We start from the raw sequence: 24,073 nt of genomic DNA, 5'->3' as shown, positions 1-24,073 counted from the left end.
ATGTTCTCAGGGAATGAAAAATTTTTTTCCCCTTCAATGTTAAGATTCTGCCCAAACTGCCCAGTTTCCTCGAGAAAAAGACTGCTTGTAGTCGGGCCACAGCAATGCTTTTCCTTCATCAAAGGTGGATGTTAACTCTTGGAAAGAGCATGCTAACATTCTTCCCAAAGCAGAAAGATTTTCAACTTCGATTTCTGAAGTAGCTACTAAGATAATAGACCCTCTCATTCTTCACTGGGGAGTAGCTTACTGACCTATACATTGTTGTGGTCATAACTACCTATGTTGGCATTACTGTAGACATACTGACTAAAGTGTGTTGGTAAAAATATAATTTATATCTAGCTTAAAGATGTAACAATCTAAAATGAATTTCCCAATGAGTAATGGAGATCAGATATAAAAGAATATCAGGGCCAGGTGCAGCCAACACTGTGAAACCCCGTCTCTACTAAAAATATAAAAATTAGCTGGGTGTGGTGGCGGGCACCTGTAATCCCAGCTACTCGGGAGGCTGAGGCAGGAGAATCGCTTGAATCCAAGAGGTGGAGGTTGCAGTGAGCCGAGATCACGTCACTCCACTCCAGCCTGGGCAACAGAGCAAGACTCCGTCTCAAAAAACAAACAAACAAACAAAAAAACAACAAAAAAGAGTATCAGAAGTATGAAAACATTCAACTGAAGCACTGATGGCATTAAAACTAAATGGAATCATTAAAGTTCTTCACACAAAAGGTGCTTGGCGCTCAGCTTTATTCCTCGCAGCTGTAGGTTGTAGATTCTTAAATATGCATCTTCAAGGACTGCTTTCAGATATATAACTGACAGCACCTATGAGTCCTGCAGATAACAGGTTTGCTTTTGTTTTCTTCTTTAGAGTTTAGGGGTTTTTGTCTTGTTTCTACAAAAATACTTTAAAAATTATTCCTATGAGATTTAGTGTTTAGTTGATGATGCTTGTCTAAACTGATTGGCATGTAAGCATTTACAATTTTTCTTTAAATCAGCTGTCAAGAGGCAATTAGGTGTCTGCAGTGAATGTTAAGTGCCACTAGACATGCTTTAAATTTTGTTTGTAGATGACATATAAGATTTTTTGTTTATTTATTTATTTATTTATTTAGTTAGTTAGTTATTTTGAGACAGAGTCTAGCCCTGTCGCCCAGGCCAGGGTGCAATCTTGGCTCAGTGCAATCTCCACTTCCCAGGTTCAAGCCATCTTCCCATCTCAGCCTCCCAAACAGCTGGGACTAGAGGCACACACGACCACAGCAGGTTAATTTTTGTATTTTTGTAGAGACAGGGTTTTGCCATATCGCCCAGGCTGGTCTTGAAATCCTGAGCTCAAGTGATCTGGCCACCTCAGCCTCCCAAAAGTGCTGGAACTACAGACATAAGTCACCATGTCTGGCCCCAGGTTTTTTGTTTGTTTGTTTTTGTTTTTTAACTCTGCTTTCATCTTGGCCCTCTCTCTTCTTTTAATACGTGTAATCTTATCTTAGTCATTTTTTAAAATAGAAAAGAGCAAACAGTTATTTCCTTAGGTTTAGAAATCCTTATTTTATAAGAAAACTGGCCTAGCTAATCTAAATTGCACATTTCAGAAATATGGTACATGTGCTGTTGTGGTTTTTTTTTTTTTTTTTTTCTTGCCTATTTTTACATAAATAATTAGCCAAACTTTAGAACCTACTCTAAAAAATCTAGACAGAGCTTCACTGGGATTTTACAGGAATTATACTGAAGGTAATTGGAGAGAACTGCCTAATTGTAACAGTGAGGTGTTCCATCAGAAATGTGGTGAGTCTCCCATATTTTTTCTGATCTTCTATGTCCTCTAGTAAATGTTTGTAGCAAAGTAAAATACAGTATTTTAAAAATCTGGCACATTACTTGTTAATTCTTTAATTAGATTTATGTAATTTTGTGGTTACTATTAATAGCACTTATTTTCCTCTTTTTAACTGTTTTTTGGTGACAATATTGGAAGGCAATTGATTTCATATTTATTTTATATCTCAAGCCTTACTGAATGATCTTATTGGATCTTAAATTTTTCAGTTGATTCTTTAAAATTTTTATTTTAATTTTTAATTTTTGTCACCAATAAATTGAAATCACAATGCTTACATTTAAAAAAAATGTAATCTGCAAATGATAATCTTCTCATTTCTTTTCCTATATTTATTCATTTCATTTCTTATTCATGTGTTTCCAAACTAGCTAGATCTACAGAAAATATTGCATAATAGTATGGAGAAATCCTTGACTTCCAATATACAGAGAACTCTTACGTTTCATGAAACTCAGGTATATAATTGCTATTTTGTTTTGATAGACATACTGTATAAAAAAACAGCATGGTAACAGGCAGCTATTGCCATTTCCTTTTCAAATGCAAATGATGGGAATTTAAAATTGCATTCATCAAATAGTTCTAGTATAAAAAAACTTCCTTTTATTTCTAGCTTATTAAGAGGTTAGTATAGTATTATCATGTCCTTTTCATATTTGATATGGTAGAGTAAATAAGATTAATTAATTTACATATTATGAACGATCCTTGCATTCCTGAATTAAACCCTATTGGGTCATAGTATATTAATCTTAAAACTTACTTTCCTATTTGATCTGAGGTGTCTTTTTAAAGATGTCTTTACCAAAAACAAAACAAAACTTTCCTCACTGTTTTTCAGTACTCCTTTAAATAAAGGACTGTAAAGAATTAATACTAGACTTTTTGGTTAGGGATTCTCTCTTTGAACAGGGTTCTTATATGTAGTTAACAGGATTTTCAATTCAGTATTATTATTGTAGTCAAGACCAAAATAATTTTCAAATGCTTTAATATAAGTCTGTACTTATATTACAGACTTATAAAATATGTACTTCTTTAGACCTGTAATTACTGATAAACTGTGATCACTAATTTGTGATTTTCTAAGGCTTCAGCATCTTACATGAGATAATAACCGATTCGTTAACGTAAACAAATCATTTTTTGTGAGGTAGATGAAATATGTGTAGAGAGATTTACAACATATTTTGGGCACAGAGTTACTTTTTGTAGAACGAAACTCCAACTACAATAAATGAGAAATGTTCACGAAAGTAACTTACAGGTTTATAAATGTTTCAAGTTGTTCTTAGGTATTTAAAAAAATAAAAATTCTGATCACAGTCCACATATTTTTGAAACAAATTTATTTTTTAAATCTGCGAATGTTAATTGTATTATCAAATAATGGATTTTAAATCAAAATATTTCATTTACAATGATTGAAATGATGTTTTAAATCTAAAATTGAATAATCATTTTAAAGATCAGGTAGAAGTACATTCACTTTATGGTTCTTAGAGATTAGCAACATTAATCTCCTTAGAACCAGGAATTATTTGCTACTACAACTGCATATTAAGACAAGTCTATGATGCCGTGACGGGGGAGAGGTCTTTGGATCAATATTGTCTTTAATAAAAATTCTTAGAAAAGAATAACAGAATTTTATTTGCATATATTCCTCAACTGAAGACTTTTTCTACAAGTAACTGGGAAAAGTTCTAAAGCAATTTTTTAGAAAAAGATTAAACATTTTAAAATATTTAAATTGTTAAGGAGACAGGGTCTCACCATGTTGCCCAGGCTGGATTTGAACTCCTAGGCTCAAGTGATCCTCCTACATAGTTGGACTACAGGTAGATGCCACCATGCCTGGCTAGAAGGGGAGAAGTTCTCTGATTTTGTGTTTTCTTATTATTTCTTTCTTTTTCTTTTTTGAAGAGACAGGGTTTCACTCAGCTGTCCAGATTGCAGTGTAGTGGTATGCTCATGGCTTGCTGCAGCCTTGACCTCCTGAACCCAAGCAATCCTCCCTCCTTAGCCTCCTGAGTGGCTGTGACTACAAGTGTTCATCACCACACCTGGCTAATTTTTAAATCATTTATGTAGAGATAGGGGTTTCGCTATGTTGCCTAGGCTGGTCTCAAACTCCTGGGCTCAAGCAATCCTCCCACAAGTGCTGGGATTACAGGTGTGAGCCACTGCTCCTAAACTGTTTTATTTTTCTATTGACAGTTTGGGCTAGGTTATATGACCCTCACCCCCAAAATTAACTGAGCATTTATTGTGTTCTTGGTAGTGTTCTTAGCAGTTTACTCATATTCTCACAGCTCTCTTGATTGGTTATCCCCATTTTCAGATAAGGACTATATGCACAGAGAGGTTAAGAAGCTTGGCCAAGGTCACACAGCTAGTATGTGACAGAGCCAGGATTTGAACCCAGTTGGACTCCTGAGAATATACCTTTTGTTGTTGTTGTTGTTATTGCCCAGACTGGCCTCAAACTCCTGGGCTCAAGTGATGCTGCTGCCTCAGCCTCCTGAGTAGTTGGGACTATAGATGCATGCCACCATGCTCGGCAAAGTGATTTTTAAAGAACACACACACACACACACACACACACACACACACACACACACTCTTTTACTAGAACTATTTGATGAATGCAATTTTAAATTCCCATCATTTGCATTTGAAAAGGAAATGGCAATAGCTGCCTGTTACCATGCTGTTTTCTTACAAAATTGCTGGTTTGACATGGAGGCCTTTGGGAGAGTAGGAACCAACATAAACATCTATTCCCAAGGATGATTTACCTCAGGGGATACTTTAACCTTTAGGATAAAAAAAATTTTCATCTTGTTTATCTACCGTATTTTAAACAAATTTCCCACTCTCATATTTCATTGGGTTATTTAAAATCACTTCAGGGAAATTTAAGTCAACGACAGCATTTTTCCATTGGAGATGGGGTGGAGAGAGACATGATGTTACATTATAATTATCATAGCTCTAGTATTTTCTTTCCTAATTAGGCATTATCACATTCTGAACGTTTTATCTGTCAAATCCATTCACGGGTTGTCTGCCCTGGACCTAGGCACTACAGGCAGTTTTCAGAAAATAATGCAAACATAATATTAAATACTTTACTCACCTGGATGCATTCTCATTTTCTTTTCTTTTTTGAGATGGAGTCTTGCTCTGTTGCCCAGACTGGAGTGCAGTGGTGCGATCTTGGCTCACTGCAATCTCCGCCTCCTGGGTTCAAGTGATTCTCCTGCCTCAGCCTCCCAAGTAGCTATGATTACAGGCACACACCACCACACCCAGCTAATTTTTTGTATTTTTAGTAAAGACAGGATTTCACCATCTTGGCCAGGCTGGTCTTGAACTCCTAACCTCATGATCCACCTGCCTCGGCCTCCCAAAATGGCAGGATTACAGGCGTGAGCCACCGCGCCTGGCCTACCCCATTCCCATTTTCTAAGTCTGCCCTTTCTCGTACATACTTTATTTCCTTAAACATGAAGATACCCCACATTGCAGCTATAAATCCTGGACCCTTAAATAAAAATATAAACTTTAATTAAATTGGATATTTACCTATGACTAGATTCTATATAAATATAGTAAGTTAAAGACAATACAAAAATGTTTTCAGGGAAATCTACCCATAATATCAACCCTAACTCCACACTAAGCTAAACATTAGGTGATACTAAGTAAAAAAATGAAGACTTTTTTTCATTTTCTTTTCTTCATGGTCTTCATTTTTATTATTTTGATGATACTATAATATTTTGTGCCACATAATACTTTAATATGTTTGACATAAATTATTTTTATAAGCACATAGCTTATTTTTTCCATTGGCCTAGTTCCTTAGGATACTAGAAATGGGATTAATAAGAAAAAGTGTGCACAAGCTTCTAACTTTCTTTGGCATGAGATAATCTCGTAACTGAAGAAATTTTGGCATATTATTTTTGGCCTAACAAATAATGTACATGTGGAAGTAGCTCGTGCTTTAAAAAAAATTTTAACTGATATTACTGCAGAGCAATCAAGTCTGGCTAGCATTAAACACCAACGAATGCTAAAAAAAGGTTTATGGGAAGATTAAAATAAACATGTAAGGAAAAACAACAGGAGTTTCTGGGCAGGAGACAAAGAAAAGAATGAAATAACATAGGACAGAGGAAATGAGAAGAAACAGGTAAAGAAAAGGAATGATTCTGCAATTTATAAACTTTAAGCTATTCAAGTTTGGTGGTAATTCTTCTTAGCTGAGAAGGAAGAAAATTGGAATGTGGGTTAATTGTGGTCTTTGTAGAGAAGGTATATTGTATTAGCATTTTTATGATTGCTCTTCACACCCTGAGAAACTCTGGAAGAGTTTCAAACAGATTCCAAAATGTTTTTCCCCTATCACTACTCCAACTGTCTAAAGAACTGAGTCAACGAAGTTTGATTCCACTCTTGGTATGTAAGTGAAGCAAAAGAATACACTCCTCTCTGTTTATCAGTATCTGGAAAGTCAACACCAAAAAAGCCAGAGAAATAGGTCAAAGGAACTGCCTTTTATCAATGATATAAGTTCCTAAGCCTCAAAATCCAAATCAAACAAGAAGCATATGGGTCTTTTGGGCAGCCCCACACTAACTTTCAGCAGAGTAGGAGGAAACAATAGAACAGGATACCATATGAATGTTATGCTAATCACTCAATAATTTTTAATCTGAAAATCCATTTCCCTTCAGAGAACATGGTACAGGACAATACCAGGGGGTATCATTCACCTTTGAAGATTCTTGTTTGATTGTTTTCTAAATATGAGTTTAGGCATGGCCTAAGAGTTATTGTGAGTAATGTGGTTATAGGAAGGGTGCTTTGGTAAAAGTAATGCAAGCATAGGTCAAGGTATGTACTGACTCTTTGATTCAGGCCACGGAGAGCCAAATAGGAAGGATATCTTAATAGGAGATACAACAGTTGGTAATTTGGATTGTATATTTTCCTTTTGTAAATTAATGTATGTTAGGTGTAAATCAGCTTTTGAAAACAAAGTGAACTCGCTCCTATCTTGAGAATAAGCTGATTCAGTTTAGAATTTTCAAGGAAGACATGGAGCAGCTCCTGCTAGGTAACTTTTTTCTTTCTTTCTTTTTTCTTTTGACTTTTTAATGGAATGTTATTTGCTAATAAACAAAATGGATACTTCTTTCAGGAAACTCAGTCTAGTTACCACTGGATATATAACTATGGGAATATGTATACCTGGGAAGAAAAACACTGCTGGGATATTAAAAATGTATTCTGATAAAATTGATTGACCATATTCATAATTGTTGAAACTAGGTGATAGTTTAGTTTGACATTTTATGTTTTAAAAAGTTTAAAAAATCTTGCCCTTCTAAAAAAATAAAATAATGAAGACTGTAAGATTGTTGAGGGGAGGGACTAAATCTTTTCTGTCTGTAGATAAGGTTGTCCTTGGATACAATGACTAAAATAAAACCAAGCAAAGGCCTGGTAGCAATAGGGACCTACTCCCTCACCAACTCCAAATACCTGTCTTTCCCAGATAACAGGCACCAAGCGTACAAGGTAAGAAAGTTACACCTGGTGAGTGAGAAGGCTCTGCTTCCATTACAGTTTTTCAAGAATAATCTCTGTGATGGGCAGGTCGCCGAAAGTCACAGAGACCACTCTCACTGATACTCTGCCCACACCCACCTACTTCAGTGGTTTATTTCCTTTGAATTAGCCTTTCATTTTGTCCTCAGTCTTTATTCTAACTCAAAACAAGAAACAATGGTAGAAAAACCAACTCTCTGTCTACTATAAAAGTTTTGTGAAGGATATTGTTTATTTGTTTTTCAATGTTGCCTTTAAGAGATCCCATATGATAAATTCTACTAAGAATGCAATGCAAAAAAGAAATAATTGGTCTGTTCTGAGGAAATAATATGCTGCTAATAATAAGAATTACTTACCCCATTGCATTATCCTTTTGAAAACACTAAGTAAAGTTTAATGTTCAGTCACAGCAACTATTTGCCGTTTACACTATTTGCTCCCTTTCTTGTCTTTACCACGGTTTTATTTTTTAATTTGTGTTTGTATTTCTATTTGCCTATGTTGCTTAATTGCATCTGTGTATTTTAGAAAAAATTGCCTCAAAAAAAAAATTGCCTCAAAACCTTCTTGGAGAACTCACATCTGCTCAATACTATAATTTGAGTAAAAGAAAAAAAATCACTATCATATGATAAAGATAAAAGTTTACATTTGATGTAAATAATGGCTTGTTCTATTTTAATAAATATTATTCCCCCTTATGTAGTGGAATTTAATATTTTCAAATAACATTTGCATCTATAGCCAAGGGACACATCATACTGTATACTTTTCTCTACAAATTTGCTTTTATGCATTTAACAGGTAAACTTCATACCCACTGCCTGTCACTTCTAACATTAAGTGTCCTTGAAATAAGGAGGAACAAATCTCTTGTTGGGAAGAATTTGGGTCCTTTGCCATTTCGATTGTGAAGAGTTTAGACCTACAGAAATTCTTCATAATTTGCTAGGTTTTCCCTCAGCAGGATTAAAAATGTTAAAATGTAGGTTCTTTAAATTTTAAAGAAAAAACCCTTTATTATTTGAATTTAGTTGCATTTGAAAGTTAACTATTTTACAGAGTAGAACTGTCAAAATATACTGTTTGATACCCAGGGTTTATATCAAATTTTATCAATGGTTTTTAGACTAGATATTATTTCTAAAAATCAGTTTTCTAGCTTTACACAGGTATGCAAACACTAAAATGTTTTAGATAAATTTTGTTAGTGATGATGATTTTGGAAGCAGGGGATGCAGTTGAATGCTGGTTAGCAATCTACAATATCTAGGGTAGACCTAAGAGCCCAACATGAAAGCAGTTCCTGTATGTATATATCAGTCCTAGTACCTTAGTGAACCTGAAACAAATTCTAAAGTAGATTCCATGCTGATGGCAGAAAGTAGCACTGTGTACTGGGAACCCTGGACTTAAACGCCTTCAGATTTTCCCTAGCTATGTGACTTCAGATATATTCTTAGCTATTGCCTCAATTTTCTCATCTTCAAAATGGGAATAATCTTATGAGTATTTATTTTGTCTATGTAAAAAAAAGTTTTTCTATTATCTATGTTTTATATCATTGGCATCTAAAAAAATGGATGAAGCAAATTGTATTAAGTATGCTGTAATAACTGGTATCATCCAGAGACAACACCTTGCTTTAGCACTTTCAGAAAGTTTTGCTTAAAAACAGTGAAGTATCAGGTGGCCGAGGCAGGAGAATGGCATGAACCCAGGAGGCAGAGCTTGCAGTGAACTGAGATCGTGCCACTGCACTCCAGCGTGGGCAAAAAAACAAAACAAAACAAAACAAAACAAACAAAAAAAAACACGCGCGCACACACACACACACACACAAACAAGAAAAACACAGTGAAGTACCATAGGAAGAGGTGTCTGAAGTACTTTCAATCTCACAAAATTGTCAAGACATTGATGTGGTAATAGGCATAAAATCATTTTTTATATTTATCAACTTTTATATAAGGAGAGAATAATAGTTATAAATAGCAAATTACAATGTATCTAAAATGACATTAGATAAACCATCAAACCAAAAACTGCAAGGATATTAAAGATTAAGGATTAATAGCCCTGCTAAAATGAGGTGAGAAATATTCCTTAGCAATCAGGCACATGAAGATTCAAGAGGGTCAGTTTGTCTATCCGAATCCATTAATTGCACTCCTAAAAAATCAAACTCCATGACAGTCTTTAGCGATGCCCTAACAGTGCTTCAGAAAAATTGGGATTACATTTATAAAATGAAAATTTGGAAAAACAGTTCAGCTACTTACAGCAGTGATTATTGGAAAACTGACCACAGCACTCAGAGAGTGATTTGCTATGAACCAACAGCAGGTAGCTATTGCCCAAAGTACTCCTGACAGGAATCCTGAAATACAAAGACAACACACATTTGCAGACCATGTTCCCCTCCTGAAGAACTCATACTTAAGCTACAACAGGAATATCAAAGTGCACATATAAATACATTCCGTTCAATGTTGTTGGCCAATATGGAATTTTGAGCTATGTTTTATTGTTATTTAGTACCAGGTAATTTCTCTACTCTTGCCTGCTATGGGTAGAGTGATCGATGCTTTCACATTATCGGCATTAAAGTATCCATAGTAGTAAAAGAGGTAGAGATTGGGTGGTGAAAAGGGGCCTAGGGGACATACTGAACCCGAACATTCTCTGCAAATATCATTTACTGTAAACCATAGATATTAATAAAGTGAATCAGAGTGATGCTACGGCCAAGAAAACAAAACAAAACAAAACAAACAAACAAAAACCCTATAGTATTTAAGTAAATATACCAGCTAAAACTTTCACAGTACTTTAGCTAGGCATTCGGTAAAGTAGTCTAGCATTTTCTATATGGTGGCATTCTTTAGCATAAATCTGTTAGGCATTCAGAACAAGTCTCTGACTTATGCTTTATTTTTGCCTTTAAAAGATTTTACTTGTGGACTTACATTCCAAATTGAATTATAATAAACTCCCAAATGAGATTTTTTTTAAAAAGATCAATGCCTAATGAATTAAGTCCAAAAGCATGTATGTTTAACATATGTCTTTTTTGAAGTCATCACAATCTCTTCTTACATTTTGTAGAAACTGTTTTCCCAAGTTACTGCATATTCCTATTTGTTGATATATGAACCCTCAGATAGTGAAAAAGAAATAGTAAAGAATGATGATCAATACAGAAGATGTTTGGCACAGGAAAATATCTTATTAATAGATTTATTGTTTAAGTTTTAGGTTCTGTAATAATGGCCAACATTTCATATTCAGTTTCAAATACTTCATATTTGGTGGTGAACTGGGCAAAAGTAATTAGGGGCAATGAACACACACACACACACACACAAACACACCACATACACACACAGAGGATGGCTTTGTTTCCAGAAGAAACTTATTCAAGTTAAATGAGTTGTAGATGATACTTTCACATAGTAAGATCTGTAGTACATATTCTTACCTGGTAGGACTGCTTCAGGATATAGTTTAGGACTATTTTTCATGGCTATGCAGTAGGCCAGAAAGTAGACAGTACTTGTAAGAAAGATGCCACTGAAGTGTGCAAAAACATAGTCTAAATCTGAAAATAGAGATTAAAAACTCTCAAACACCATTTTCATCATTCCAGATATATTTAGATTTCTGAAAATAAACTCACCAAAATTAACTTTAAAGGTAAAGAAACCATTAATCAGGCTGGGCGCAGTGGCTCACACCTGTAATCCTAGGACTCTGGGAGGCTGAGGTGGGTGGATCATGAGGTCAGGAGATCAAGACCATCCTGGTTAACACAGTGAAACCTCACCTCTACTAAAAACACAAAAAATTAGCCTTGTGTGGTGGTGGGAGCCTGTAGTCCCAGCTACTCGGGAGGCTGAGGCAGGAGAATGGCGTGAACCCGGGAGGCGGAGCTTGCAGTGAGCAGAGATCATGCCACTGAACTCCAGCCTGGGTGACAGAGCAAGGCTCTGTCTCAAAAAAAAAAAAAAACCAAAAAAAACAAAAAAAACAAAAAAACCCCAAAAACCATTAATTATATTTAATCATCCTAGTTTTCTATATGCTGTTCATATAGAATTTTAATTAATATATTTAAAATCTAGATACATTAAGTAGTAAATTTGTTACTATAATCAAAACTAAAGGCTAGTTTTTATGATCATCTGGTAAAGGTAAAGCTAAATAAGAAACAATGAATTATGTAACTATGATGTTAATACCTCCCTTTTAAAATAGGCATTCAGGCCTAATTTTACTAATGACAATAGAAATTATAGCAAATCCTCAGGTTGACCACAGTGAGGATGTGAATGAAAAAAATTGGGGGTGCTAATTTTATAGGATCCATTGATCAATCTGGAGACCAGCATCTCTGTTGCAGATGACAGCTGTACAGAAGGCTATTCAGGAAGTTAATCCAGACAGGGTTTTATTCAATTGTTGATTATAAACCTAAGTACATGGGGGAGTTAATATCACATGATGGTGGCCCAATCTCGGAAAAATTCCAACTCCACTGACTGTTTAAGCAGATGGGACTGTGGCCACACAGATGGGTGCACTACAGGTTCTTGGCTGGGAAAGCCATGTTGGACTCAATGTTTCTGTCCCCTAAAATTTTGATAAAGATGAGTGGCCATGTTTAGGAAGTAAAGCTTAACAGACAGAGAGTTTGTCTGTTGCTCTAAGTCTTAAATCCTACTTCTGGATCATGTAAGGGCAATACATCTGTATACGGACCACCACAAAGGAAAGCAAAATACAGTGATTAAAAGCATGGACCATCTGGGTACAAATCCTCATTTCAATACTCACTAACTTTGGGGCTTGGACAAATCATCTCATGTCTCTGTCTTAATTTTCTCCATTGTAAAACTAAGATAATAAGGGTATTAGTTGCTATGAGAATTAAACGAGTATTTATAAAATACTTAGGACAGACCACATACTACATATATGTTGTTAAATAAATGAAATAAAAAATAATCCCCCCTAATTTTTTTTGAATAAACTGGGATAAAGTGTCCCCATCACATTACATTCAGAGTTGTCACAAGCAAGACCCCTAAGAAGCCATTGTTCTCTTTGTGTAGAGATTGTTGAGGACATTGTTTATTATGTCCCTGTACCAAGAACATCTGTGCTCCTGAACAATTAGTTTTTTTTTTATCTTGTGCTCATTGAATCATGAGGCTGATCTGATTTCCCTTGTGCCTACAAGGACTCTAAGAGCCAAATTTACGCCTCCTTTCTAGCAAGTATGCAAATAGAGTACAAGGATTTTAGACTCATTTCTGGTTCCTTTTATACACCCACTTTTGTTTTTCTTTCTTTAGTGAGACCTTATTTTAATTTATCCTATGTTATTCTATTTTTGTTAGTTTTTATCTTTTTGTAAAAATGCAAAAAAGTATTTGTGTAAAATTTTAACAAGAGAAAGAAATCAATAAAAGGTTTGAATAATATACATGGGGCTAACTACAAAAAGGAAGACGGAAACTACGGCATCTACTCAGTCTATCTTTTCTGTTAAAGTTGAGTTCAAATCTGAACTTCTTTAATAATTATTCCCCCATGAATTTTGCCCTCCAAATTCTCCTTTATCTGAACAGAGGTCACATTAATTTTCTGTGCCATCTGATTTAGAACTTTATGAATAATCTTATTCTCTTATCATCTCATGGGTGTAAGTCATGCTGCAACATAGTCAGAGGATCCCCAAAGTAAACACTCATTCATCTCCTTTGGAACCTGTACAAGGCTATTGCATATAGTATTGAGTTTACTCCTGGAGATTAATTCTCTCAATGGAAACTCAGAGATTAACAGGAAACATTACGCTGGGCCTTCCAGTGCACGACTCTGTGCTTGAAAAATAATATCCTCTGACCATATAGGCTATACATTAACCTTTACCTGATTTTAAAGTACTATGCACTATACTTTAGCCTTTTTAAAAGCGCAGAAGTGTACATATTTTCCCAGAGATCATCTAACTGAAACAAAATTTCCAAATCTTACTGGAAAGTCAGAAGCCATGTGTTAAGATCCAAGTAGTGGAAAAGAGTCCTGACTAAAGTTGGTTGCATTTGTATGTTAAAGATCATATGAAAATACTCAATCCTTTATTATTTTTGGTCTTCAGTGCCTTTCTAATTCATCACTTACAATGACAAAGAAAGATCGACTCGACCCATCGATATTTACTATTATCACAATTCTTTTTATATTCATACAAATATATATTAATAAAGTCAGATAACTTTTTATTCTCACCATATTGGCTTGCCCCTGCATATATACTATCATTTCTTTTGCTGTGGTCCTTGATATAGATGATTGGCACAAATGTAGATCCATAGAGTACTCCAGATATCACTGCAAGACTGCAGCCCCTTACAAAACAAATAAATCACTATTAATCTTGGCCCAAAGCAATATTTCTCACAAACGCACAAATGGAATCATAAACATGCTTCAAAAGGCAAATCACAAACAGGCAAAAAGCACCCATTTATCTCTAGCTCTGTGACTGACAGAAGTCACAGAAATACCCTGCACTATTAAAGTAGCATCAGGAGTAGGAGGACAGCTTCAGTCTACCAGTGTCTAATTTTAGAAGTACATGATTTGTAGAAATTAAAATGGATTATAAATTGTTATTACGTGGATGAGAATATTGCTACAGTTATATTGTACGGTCTACATAAATAAACTTGGCACTCTAATTAAATTGAGATATCTATATACTGACACCATGCTTTATGCTTTTTTAAAAATTTTAACAGGCCATACTATCCAGCACAGAACTAGGACAGACTAAGTACTAAATGCATGTTTGTTGAAAACAGCTATTGAAATCCATGAACTTGCCTATGCCTTAGTTGACAATGCCATGGTCAAGAGGAAGTGCTGATTTAATTAAATAATCTGGGTATTTCAGACAAAACATTCCTTTTTATAAAAAGAAAATGTTTCATTTTCAGCACTGGAGTCAGAATTGGGCCGTATCTGCATGAAGCAAGCATTTCCAATGATTGTAGGGGGAGGTGATTCATATTTTGGAACAGTTCCTTGAAGTTAACACAAAGGACGATGACAGAAGACAGAAAACAGGCCAGGCGTGGTGGCTTTCGCCTGTAAACCCAGCACTTTGCCACTGCACTCCAGCCCAGGCGACAGAGTGAGACCTTGTCTCTAAGAAAAAAAAAAAAAAAATCACACAAAAAAACCCTCCAAACAGAAAACAGTTGTAGGCAAAAACAATTCCCTCCAAAGCTTAAAAACTAACTTAGTCAATTTAAATAGTACTATAAGTAATATGAGCCTGTACAAACTCACAAGACCACCTTGGCAACATGTTCTACTCATAGTGGAAATCCTTATGTCACGTGAGGTCTGGACTTCATAGCCATGGAGCATCCCAAACACAGAGAAGACTTTAGGCCTAGCTAATTACAAGACAACTAACAATATTTTTCTTAACAAATATCTTAATGAAGGGGAGGCTTTGTGAAAAAAAATTTGAGAAAATTTTTTGTTTGAAAGATTGGTTTTATTCTGATGCAAAACCAGCAACGTATTTATTTCTTCCAAAGGTGGTTACTCTTTCATTCATTCAAATTATTCAAATATGTATTATCTACTATGTGTTAGGTGCTGCTCTTTCCCTCTGTAAAGATAGTATATACACTATCAAAAAGAAGGTTTTCTATTCTTGAGTCAAAAGGTGCCACCACATGAAGTTTAAAGCAGCCATCAAATGTAAAATGCAAGCTATAGACTAGTGTGTATTTTCACATTTATTTGGAAGTCCAAAAACCAAAACAGAACAAAGACAAAAAAACAAACAAACAAATGAAAAAACACTATGAAGTAGAGGGGCTGATGTTGAGCCCAACTCTCTGAGTCCTTATGGAGATGGGGGAGTAGGACCCACACGGACACAGAATATTCCACTATATTTGACAATGAATGTCTGGAATTATGTAACTGTCTAAATACAGGAGTGTGGGGATTCCCAGAGCAGGGTGGACATCCCGAGTGGTGCAGTGCTAGACAAGTTTATTGCCTAATCTGATTGTGACTGCTGAGAGCAGGTTGGTCACAATACTACCTCTTTTACTTTAGCTACACAAGTCACCCAAAATTAGGTTGCTTTTATTATCTACTTATCATTTGGAGAGAAATGCAATGATTTAGTAATTACTCAAAGCAGTTGAGCTCAAGGGCATCTGTACCTAAAATTCAGCAGGGGACAAACAAAACCCGCCGCATGGAGATAGAAGTCAAAGCTTGCATTACGGTTTTCTTCTTGAACTGAGATGAACATTACTTCATGCTGGTAATCACTGCTTTAACCAAATATGAAGCAGAATAATAGAGCAAAGAAGTAACTTCTCCTTACAGTATGCGGTGGTGTACTGTAGAAAGTTTATCCACCCAGGAACAGGGGTCTTGAGTTTTGTTGATCACCTATAGAAAACATTGACCCAAATTAAAACAAAAAGAGCATTCAATTGATAATCACACTGGTGATAATATTTCTAGTGTTTTTCTCTTCTCTTTCAAACATGCTTTAAAATATAATAAACATGTCACCTATGTATTCTGATATCTCTAAACTCAACTATTTATAATTCTTTCCTCTTTCATTTAGGATGACTTGGCAGTTGGCAAGTCCTCCATTTCAAATTCTCACATTTAATATGTGACTGTTGTGATACACCTATAAAAACTAATAAAACTTATTCACTCATGTTTCATTTGCATATTTTAATGGTCTGTATAATCTGTAAGGAAATTAGACTGTCCTCCTATGGAACGCTTAAGATCAATGAGCATTTCTTATACTGATTTTTTTTTACCTAATTAGTTAATAAAATATTCCAAGCCATGTTTCAATATGAGGCTGATATTCTAAGTCAGGAAAAATTATGAGCAAATTCATATTTCTACTATGGAATTACAGTATCCCTCCCTTATCTGTAGTTTCGCTTTCTGTGGTTTCAGTTACCTACTGTCAACAGTAGTCCAAAGATATTAAATGAAAAATTCTGGAAATGAATATTTCGTAAGTTTTCAATTGCACACTGTTCTGAATAGTGTGATGAAACCCTGCATCGTCCCTCTCCATCTCACCTGGAATGTGAAGGATTCCTATGTCCAGCCTATCCATACTGTATACACTGCCTGCCCCCCAGTCACTTAGTAGCTGTCTTAGTGATCAGATACAAAGAAATAGTATGTATAGGGTTTGGTATTATCTGTGGTTTCAGGCATTCCTTGGGTGTCTTGGAACATATCCCCTGTGGATAAGGGGAGTATATTATAATACTGCCTCTTAGCTTAAGTGTTCTTTTTTTCTTTTCTTTTTTTTTTTTGAGATGGAGTTTCACTCCTGTTGCCCAGGCTGGAGTGCGGTGGTGTGATCTTGACTCACTGCAACCTCCTTCTTTCAGGTTCAGGTGATTCTCCTGCCTCAGCCTCTCAAATAGCTGGGATTACAGGTGCATGCCACCATACCCAGCTCATTGTTTTTTTTTTTTTTTTTTTTTTTTTTTTTTTTTTTTTTTTTTTTTGTATTTTTAGTAGAGATAGAGTTTCACCATGTTGGACAGGCTGGTCTTGAACTCCTGACCTCAGGTGATCTGCCCACCTTGGCCTCCCACAGTGCTGGGATTATGGGCATGAGCCACCATGCCTGGCCAGCTGAAGTATTCTTGATAATATACTCTTACTGTTTTTGTAAGAGACAAAAAGTAGGTTTGAATTCTTTGTTATGTGCTAAGTCAAGTTTTCCTTTGGCAATAACGGTTTCTTTCACTGTAAGGAGCTCATGATACGTGTTTGCGTACCCATCAATCATGCTGTTTATGGATCTTTAAACTTTATTGCCTAGAAAAATCTCAGGCAGTTAACCTACTGTGTATCTTTTACCAAAATGCATTTGTTTTATTATTTTCTTCCATTGTTTTGGAGGATGGTTGGGCAGGAGGTGTCTGGATCCCTGAAGCAGGCAAGGAACCGTTTCCCAAAGCCAAATCCTCCCTTCTCCCTGAAACATTTCCCTGATTAGAGATGGCTGTGGATTAATAAGCCTCTTCTCTTTACACTTAAGCTAATTACTATTCAACTTTAGCATCAATTTAACTAAGGCTTTAGCTGATAAAAGTTTTGATAGGGGAAGAAGGAAAGGAGGAAAGATAATTTTGAAGATAAGCACCCTGCGAAGGGGCAATACCCCACTGCAGGTGAGGAGCGCTGGATTCAGAGGGCAGCTGGATAGCAATGGCCCAGGGCAGACAGGAGAGATTTCTTGAGATGAGAAGGATTAGGGCCTGGGTTCATGGCAATGGGGCTTTGCCCTGAAGTCACTTTTGTATATGCAGCTGCTGACACTTGTGCTTTATCAGGTCCCTTTAAAAAGTTGCTCCTATTTCACTCAGATTTACTATTCCAGACTAATTTAGATTCTTCAAGGTCAAAACAGTGACTCCTATCATATTTTCTGTTTTTCACTTTGGGTGGAATGGGATACCAATTCCTACTCTCATACGACTTCACTTACCTTTCATTGGCTTCCTATGGTCTATTCTACCCTGGACCAACTTCAAAACTTCCTTCCTCCTCCTTTCAAAAGTTACTTTCACATTCCTCTGCAGTATTTAGGGTTCCTCTATTGTAGGAATCTTTAAATTATTACAAAACATGGGGAGATATATATATATATATATATATATATATATATATATATCACCTAGTAGAGATCTGTTAATCAAAATAAATAAACCTGTGTGCTAGCTGAGACGCTCAACTGTGGAAATACTGATTGATTGCTACATAGACGTAGCCACAATAAATAAGCTAAGATATTTTACATAGCCAGGAGTGATAAGCAAATACCACTTTTTCATCTGTGTTTAAAATTTATGTATTTTCCATTTATCTTAATTTTATGTTTCAAATCAAGTTGTCTCTCATACTATACTCACAGGCTCTGTTATTAATGGAGTGGTATCCACGGAACACGTGTTATTTGGTATTTCACTTTTGATGAACAAAAATATGAAAGCACTGCAAGGAAAATAAAGTTTAGTGATATTTGTCATAATACTGGTTTATATCAAGCTGCTTGATTTTTAAGAAAAAAGCACACATCTTAAATAATCGGATCCTAATGATACAATGATTACTTTCAAATTGCCCCTTCAGTGGTCCTGCCGTTTTGCCAGAACTCCTATTCTCTCAGATGTTTCTCATTTTCCTTAATTACAACAGGCTAAAGGCTAAACTCATAAGCTTTCCTTCCACATCAGATCTTTCCCTTAACTTTGAAATCACATTGTAAAAGAAATGCAAATGAAAACTACATTGAAATAATATTTATTAGCTATTATATTGACCAACTTCAAAAGTTGAACATCCTCAGTTGGACAAACGCTAGGGGACAGATACTCTTAGATACTGCTGGTAGAAGTGCAGAACTGTATGACTCCCACAGAGGAGAATCTGGGGTGATCTACTGAGGCCACCAGTGTGTCCACTCTTGACCTTACCAATCCTGCCCCAGGACCACTCACACACGTACACGCAAACTCAGGTGAAGTGGCCTACATGGTCATACAATGGAATACTATGCAGCTATAAAAATGGAATGATGATGGTATCTATGCTCTGATATGGAAAGATCTCCAGGATATAGTTTAAGAGATAAAAACATACATTTAAGTCTAGTGACATTTTTCCCTTTAACATCTCTCTCATAATATGCTATTGATGTCCTGTATCTTTGAAACAAATGCCTCACTTACTCTTGGCTTTTAAGCCTTGCAAATTTGTTAAAATGTGTCAAAAGATTAAATTAACTTAAGAAGATGAACAACGTTGGGATACTTTTAACATCTCTTTTGAAATACTTTTAAAATACATTTGCATGGTTCAACATTTCAAACAAAATAAGCTTTCAAAGCATATATGACACTGAAATAGGGTAGGTAGCTAGGTACAGAAGAGTGTCTATCATGTGCTATCTTTTGTGTAAAAATTAAAATGTTCTAGTTAGGTTTCTTTGTTCAATCTCCTACTTGCTTTAAAACATGAATAGTTTCCTATTCCTTTCCATATGAGATTTAACTTTCCTTTTTGATTTTTATGGCTCTCTGCATTATGTTCCACCCAACGTATCTCAACATAAATCCTCGTATGGGCTTCTATGCCTGACCACTGCCTGCTCCAAGCTCTCTACCAACCCCCTCCCCAATTTTTCACAATGACTTGCACCTGCTTCTCTTTCTTCCCTAGCTGGACACCCTACATACTCTGTGTCCTATCCAAACTAAACAAGAGTTGAAGTGTTGAATGTGTTTTAAAAAAAAAAAAACCTTTCCCTTGGGCCAGTCCTCACTGAATCTTCCTTTTTGAATCCCCACAACACGAAGAATAGTTACCACACAATCTAGACCATTTGCCACAATGTAATCTTTTTTCTCTAAAGATTTTCTAATTCAATAGAAGCCAGTGTTGGGGTCCAAAAATGATACCCCAAATTACGGCACTTTGGCATGCTGAGTGCTTTGAACTATAGGAGATTGGAAGGCCTTAGAAGCAACCTCAGAAGGCAAGTCTCTCTCTGACTTCCTCACGCCTTGATGGCTTCCACTCACCTTTCTCCCACAAAGCAGACCACAGAAATTAGAATTCCTCTTCTCCAAGATGAGTCATGGACACTAGAATCCCTCTTTCTCAAAGCCAGCCATGAAACCTAGATCAGTTACTCTAACAACTCCCAACCTTCCACTTTCTGTGTAGGAGCTGGCTATACAGAAATTCTCTGACCTACCTTGTCTAGATCATAAGACCCTCATTCCAGAGGGGTCCTGCTGCCTATCAAGGAGGAAGAAATACTACACAGAGACCAAGAAGAATCTGAACAGGCAGGTTTCGCTGTGTTTCTCCCCTCAGTCTATTACCATTAGATCACACCCTTTGTGTAATTACATTTCTACATGGCTGTCAAATCTTCAAATCTAAGCAGAAAAACAGATGTTTTTTTCCCTGCATCTTTGGGTCTTCAGGTTCCCATGTCATGCAGAACTTTGATTAAATTTTGTTATGTTTTTGTCTCATCAACCTGTCTTTTGTTACAGGAGTGTCAGCCATGACCTTTGTGATAGGGAAGAAAGGTATCACGCCTTTCCAGCCCTACAGTGGAAACCACATATCTCCTTCAGGGTCCTCAAGATATTTAACACATAGTAAAATTGAATGCATAAAGCCTAATTATATCAGTATATTTAAATGAGTTATACATGTGTGTGTTTTATACGTATTCTATATATATATATTTGCACACATATATTTGTGTAAATATGTGTGTATTTCTGTGCATGCATATTTTATATATATATGTAAGGTTAATATTAGACATTAATTGGCATTTTGTTCTCAAAATTATACAATGAAAATCCTCTACTCTGTATAGACCTGTGCATTTTTCTAATAAACAATACAGAATGATATTTTAGAAAATACTTGAAAGCCACAGATAGGGTGGGTAGGACCAAGATGGCCAACTAGCAACAGCAGCAATCAGAGGGTCACATCAAAAAGAATGATAATCAGTGTGTGAATCCTTCATTGGCAACCAAGGTATCCAGATTCTCTCATCAGAACTGACTAGGTGGCTGACGTAATAACGGTCAGGAAGGAAAAGCAGTGTGGTCTAGTGGCCCACCTGAGAGCCACACAGGGCTGCAGGGCCCCCACCCCCCAGCCAAGGAATTGGTGAGTGAGCATGCTACCCAGCTGGGGAAACCATGCTTTTCCATGGAACTGTGCAACCCACAGATTGGAAGATCCCACTTGCAAACCTACGCCACTGGGGCCTAGGGTCCCAACACTGGAGCCATGCGGATTCTCAACAGCCTCTCTGCTAGAATCTGCCTAAGCCTGCTGAGCTCCCGAAGGGAGGGGTGACCAGCACCACAGCTGCAGCTGCCTGCTGCCTAAACCAACTGAGCTCCTTGGGGAAGGGGCAACAGCCAGCACTGGGACTCATTACTGTCTAACACGCTAAGCTCCCTGGGTGGGGGAAGGGTAGCATCCAGCTCTATAGCTCCAGGCCATGCTTTTTCACTGCTGGAGCCAGGGAGGCTGGAGAGCTTGGTCCCCAAGAAGTGTTCCCCAAAGCCCAGCACACTGGCTGTGGCAGACTGTGGCCAGAGCACCTGTTCAGGCCTCACCCTGACCCATCCTTTCTCACTGGACGGGGCCTCCCTGCAGGAACTCCAACAACTCTAGCCCGAGGCTCAGGGACAGAACCCGAGCCTCCCTGGGCCTCCCTTAGGGGGAGGGTTGGCCACAGTCTCTGCAGACCAGCAGAGTTAGCCTTCCCTCCAGTAGTTCTGAGGAATCTGGATGGACCAGATGAGTGGGTTTCCCCCCCAGAGAAGGTCACCCCCTCCAAAAAGGACAGTTAAAGCGCTTCCGTAAATGGATCCTGTTCCCCATGCCACCCAACTGGGTGAAATCCTCTGACAGGGGTTGTCAGACACCCTATATAGGAATGATCCTACTGGCATCGGGTTGGTGCCCCTCGGGGTCAGAGATCCCAGATGAAGGAGAAGGCACCCATTTTTGCTGTTCTTCAGCCTCCGTGAGTGACACCTCTAAGCGCAGGAGCGAACCAGATGAACGGGGCGTGAAGTGAACCCCCAGCAAACCACAGCAGCCCTACAGATGAGTGACCTTGAGAGAAGAGAGACAGACCTGCTTATATTGTTTTATATTGATTTATACTCAGAAGAGGAAAGAGGAGCAAAGCTAAAGGCAGTAGCCCGGCGCCTAGGAACCAGACCCAAAACCAAGAAATCAGACCTGAAACCAGGCCTGGGCCTGCCTGACCTAAGCCTGGCAGTTAAAGATCGACCCCTGGCCTAACTGATTATGTTATCTATAGATTCCGGACATTGTATGGAAAGGCATTGTAAAAATCCCTGTCCTGTTCTGTTTCGTTCTGATTACTGGTGCCTGCAGCCCCCAGTCACACACTCCCTGCTTGCCCAATCAATCACGACCCTCTCACGCGGACCCCCTTAGAGTCATGAGCCCGTCAAAGGGACACGAATTGCTCACTTGGGGAGCTCAGCTCTTAAGACAGGAGTCTTGCCTGATGCCCCCGGCTGAATAAACCACTTCCTTCTTTAACTTGGTGTCTGAGGAGTTTTGTCTGCGGCTCCTCCTGCTACATTTCTTGGTTCCCTGACCGGGAAGCGAGGTGATTGGCAGAAGGTCGAGGCAGCTCCTTAGGCGGCCTAAGCCTGCCCTGTAGAATATCCCTGCGGGGGACTCTGACCAGCCCAAGCGAGGCGGATCCTGAGAGCACTCCCGGGTAGGCATTTGCCCGGGTGGTACACCTCACCAGAGCAGTGTGTGGCAGGCCTCCATGGAGGATCAACGCAGTGGCTGAACACCGGGAAGGAACTGGTACTTGGGGTCTGGACATCTAAAACTTGGTAAGACTGGTCTTTGGAACTTGCCTACTCCGTTTGAGTGGAAGCTTGGCCTGATCACCCATGGTATGCCTTTATCGGTACTTTGGTTTAGTTTTGGTTTTGGTTTTGACTTGGTTTGAATTGCTTGATAGGACTGGTCTTGGGAACTTGCCCACTCCATTTGAGTGGAAGCATGGCCTGATCACCCACGGAGTGCCTTTATCAGCACTTTGGTATTGGTTTTGACTTGGTTTGAATTGCTTGACAGGACTGGTCTTGGGAACTTGCCTACTCCATTTGAGTGCAAGCGTGGCCTGATCACCCATGGTGTGTTTGTATTGGCACTTTGGTTTTTGTTTTTGACTTGACTTGGATTGCTTGATACTTTGTTTTGGTTTTGATCTCACTTGGATTTCTGGATACTCTGGTTTTGGTTTTGATTTTGGTTTGGTGTAAACTTCAAAAGTGTGTGTGTGTCCTCTTTACCCGTTCTTTGTTTTGTGGTGTGCGTGTGGTGTGAGCGTGATGTTTTGTCTCGAAGAAGCATGGGTCAGGCACAAATAAGCCCACCCTACTAGGAACTATGTTGAAAAATTTCAAGAAAGGATTTAAAGGAGACTATGGAGTATTATGACACCAGGAAAACTTAAAACTTTGTGTAAAGTAGACCGACCAGCATTCAATGTAGGCTGGCCATCAGAAGGAAGCCTGGACAGATCCCTTGTTTCAAAGGTATGGCACAAGGTAACCTGTAAATCCAGGGCACCCAGACCAGTTTCTGTACATAGATGCTTGGTTACAGCTGGTTTTAGATCTCTCCACAGTGGTTGAGAGAGCTCCAGCATAAGTGAGAAGAGAGAGAGGAAGAGACAAAGGCAAAAGGAAAGTCAAAGAAAGAGAGACAAAGTCGAAGAGAGAAAGAGAGATATATACAAGTAGTTAAGAAAAAAAGTGTACCCTATTCCTTTAAAAGCCAAAGTAAATTTAAAACCTATAATTGATAATTGAAAGTATTCTCTGTATCCCTGTACTGCTCCAATACCACTTTGTTGTCAGTATAAACAAGGGCGTATCC

The 24,073-nt window shown here is 37.6% G+C and overlaps 2 protein-coding genes across 4 annotated transcripts in view; one reads left to right on the top strand and one right to left on the bottom strand.

Annotated features, from left to right (window-relative positions):
- Positions 1-24,073, bottom strand: part of TMEM144 (transmembrane protein 144) — a 63,021-nt gene that overhangs the window by 5,684 nt on the left and 33,264 nt on the right. For 2 of the 3 annotated variants that reach the window (XM_073017690.1, XM_073017689.1), the window contains exons 7-12: positions 18,499-18,580; positions 15,912-15,979; positions 13,781-13,899; positions 10,965-11,084; positions 9,766-9,863; positions 5,354-5,405 (exon numbers count right to left, since the gene is read on the bottom strand). In XM_073017690.1, coding sequence (XP_072873791.1) covers positions 5,354-5,405; positions 9,766-9,863; positions 10,965-11,084; positions 13,781-13,899; positions 15,912-15,979; positions 18,499-18,580 — 539 coding nt within the window. The remainder of the gene's footprint in view (positions 1-5,353; positions 5,406-9,765; positions 9,864-10,964; positions 11,085-13,780; positions 13,900-15,911; positions 15,980-18,498; positions 18,581-24,073) is intronic. The other variant, XM_008000106.3, reaches the window with a different exon arrangement.
- GASK1B (golgi associated kinase 1B) overlaps positions 22,748-24,073 on the top strand; it is a 110,177-nt gene continuing 108,851 nt past the window's right edge. The window contains exon 1 of the mRNA XM_008000102.3: positions 22,748-23,019. The gene's annotated coding sequence lies outside the window, so the exon portion shown is untranslated. The remainder of the gene's footprint in view (positions 23,020-24,073) is intronic.

This window comes from Chlorocebus sabaeus, chromosome 7, assembly GCF_047675955.1.
Source record: "Chlorocebus sabaeus isolate Y175 chromosome 7, mChlSab1.0.hap1, whole genome shotgun sequence".
In the NCBI taxonomy this organism is placed as follows: domain Eukaryota; kingdom Metazoa; phylum Chordata; class Mammalia; order Primates; family Cercopithecidae; genus Chlorocebus; species Chlorocebus sabaeus.
Note: the sequence above shows the minus strand (reverse complement) of the source record. Positions and strands in the feature narration are given on the sequence as shown.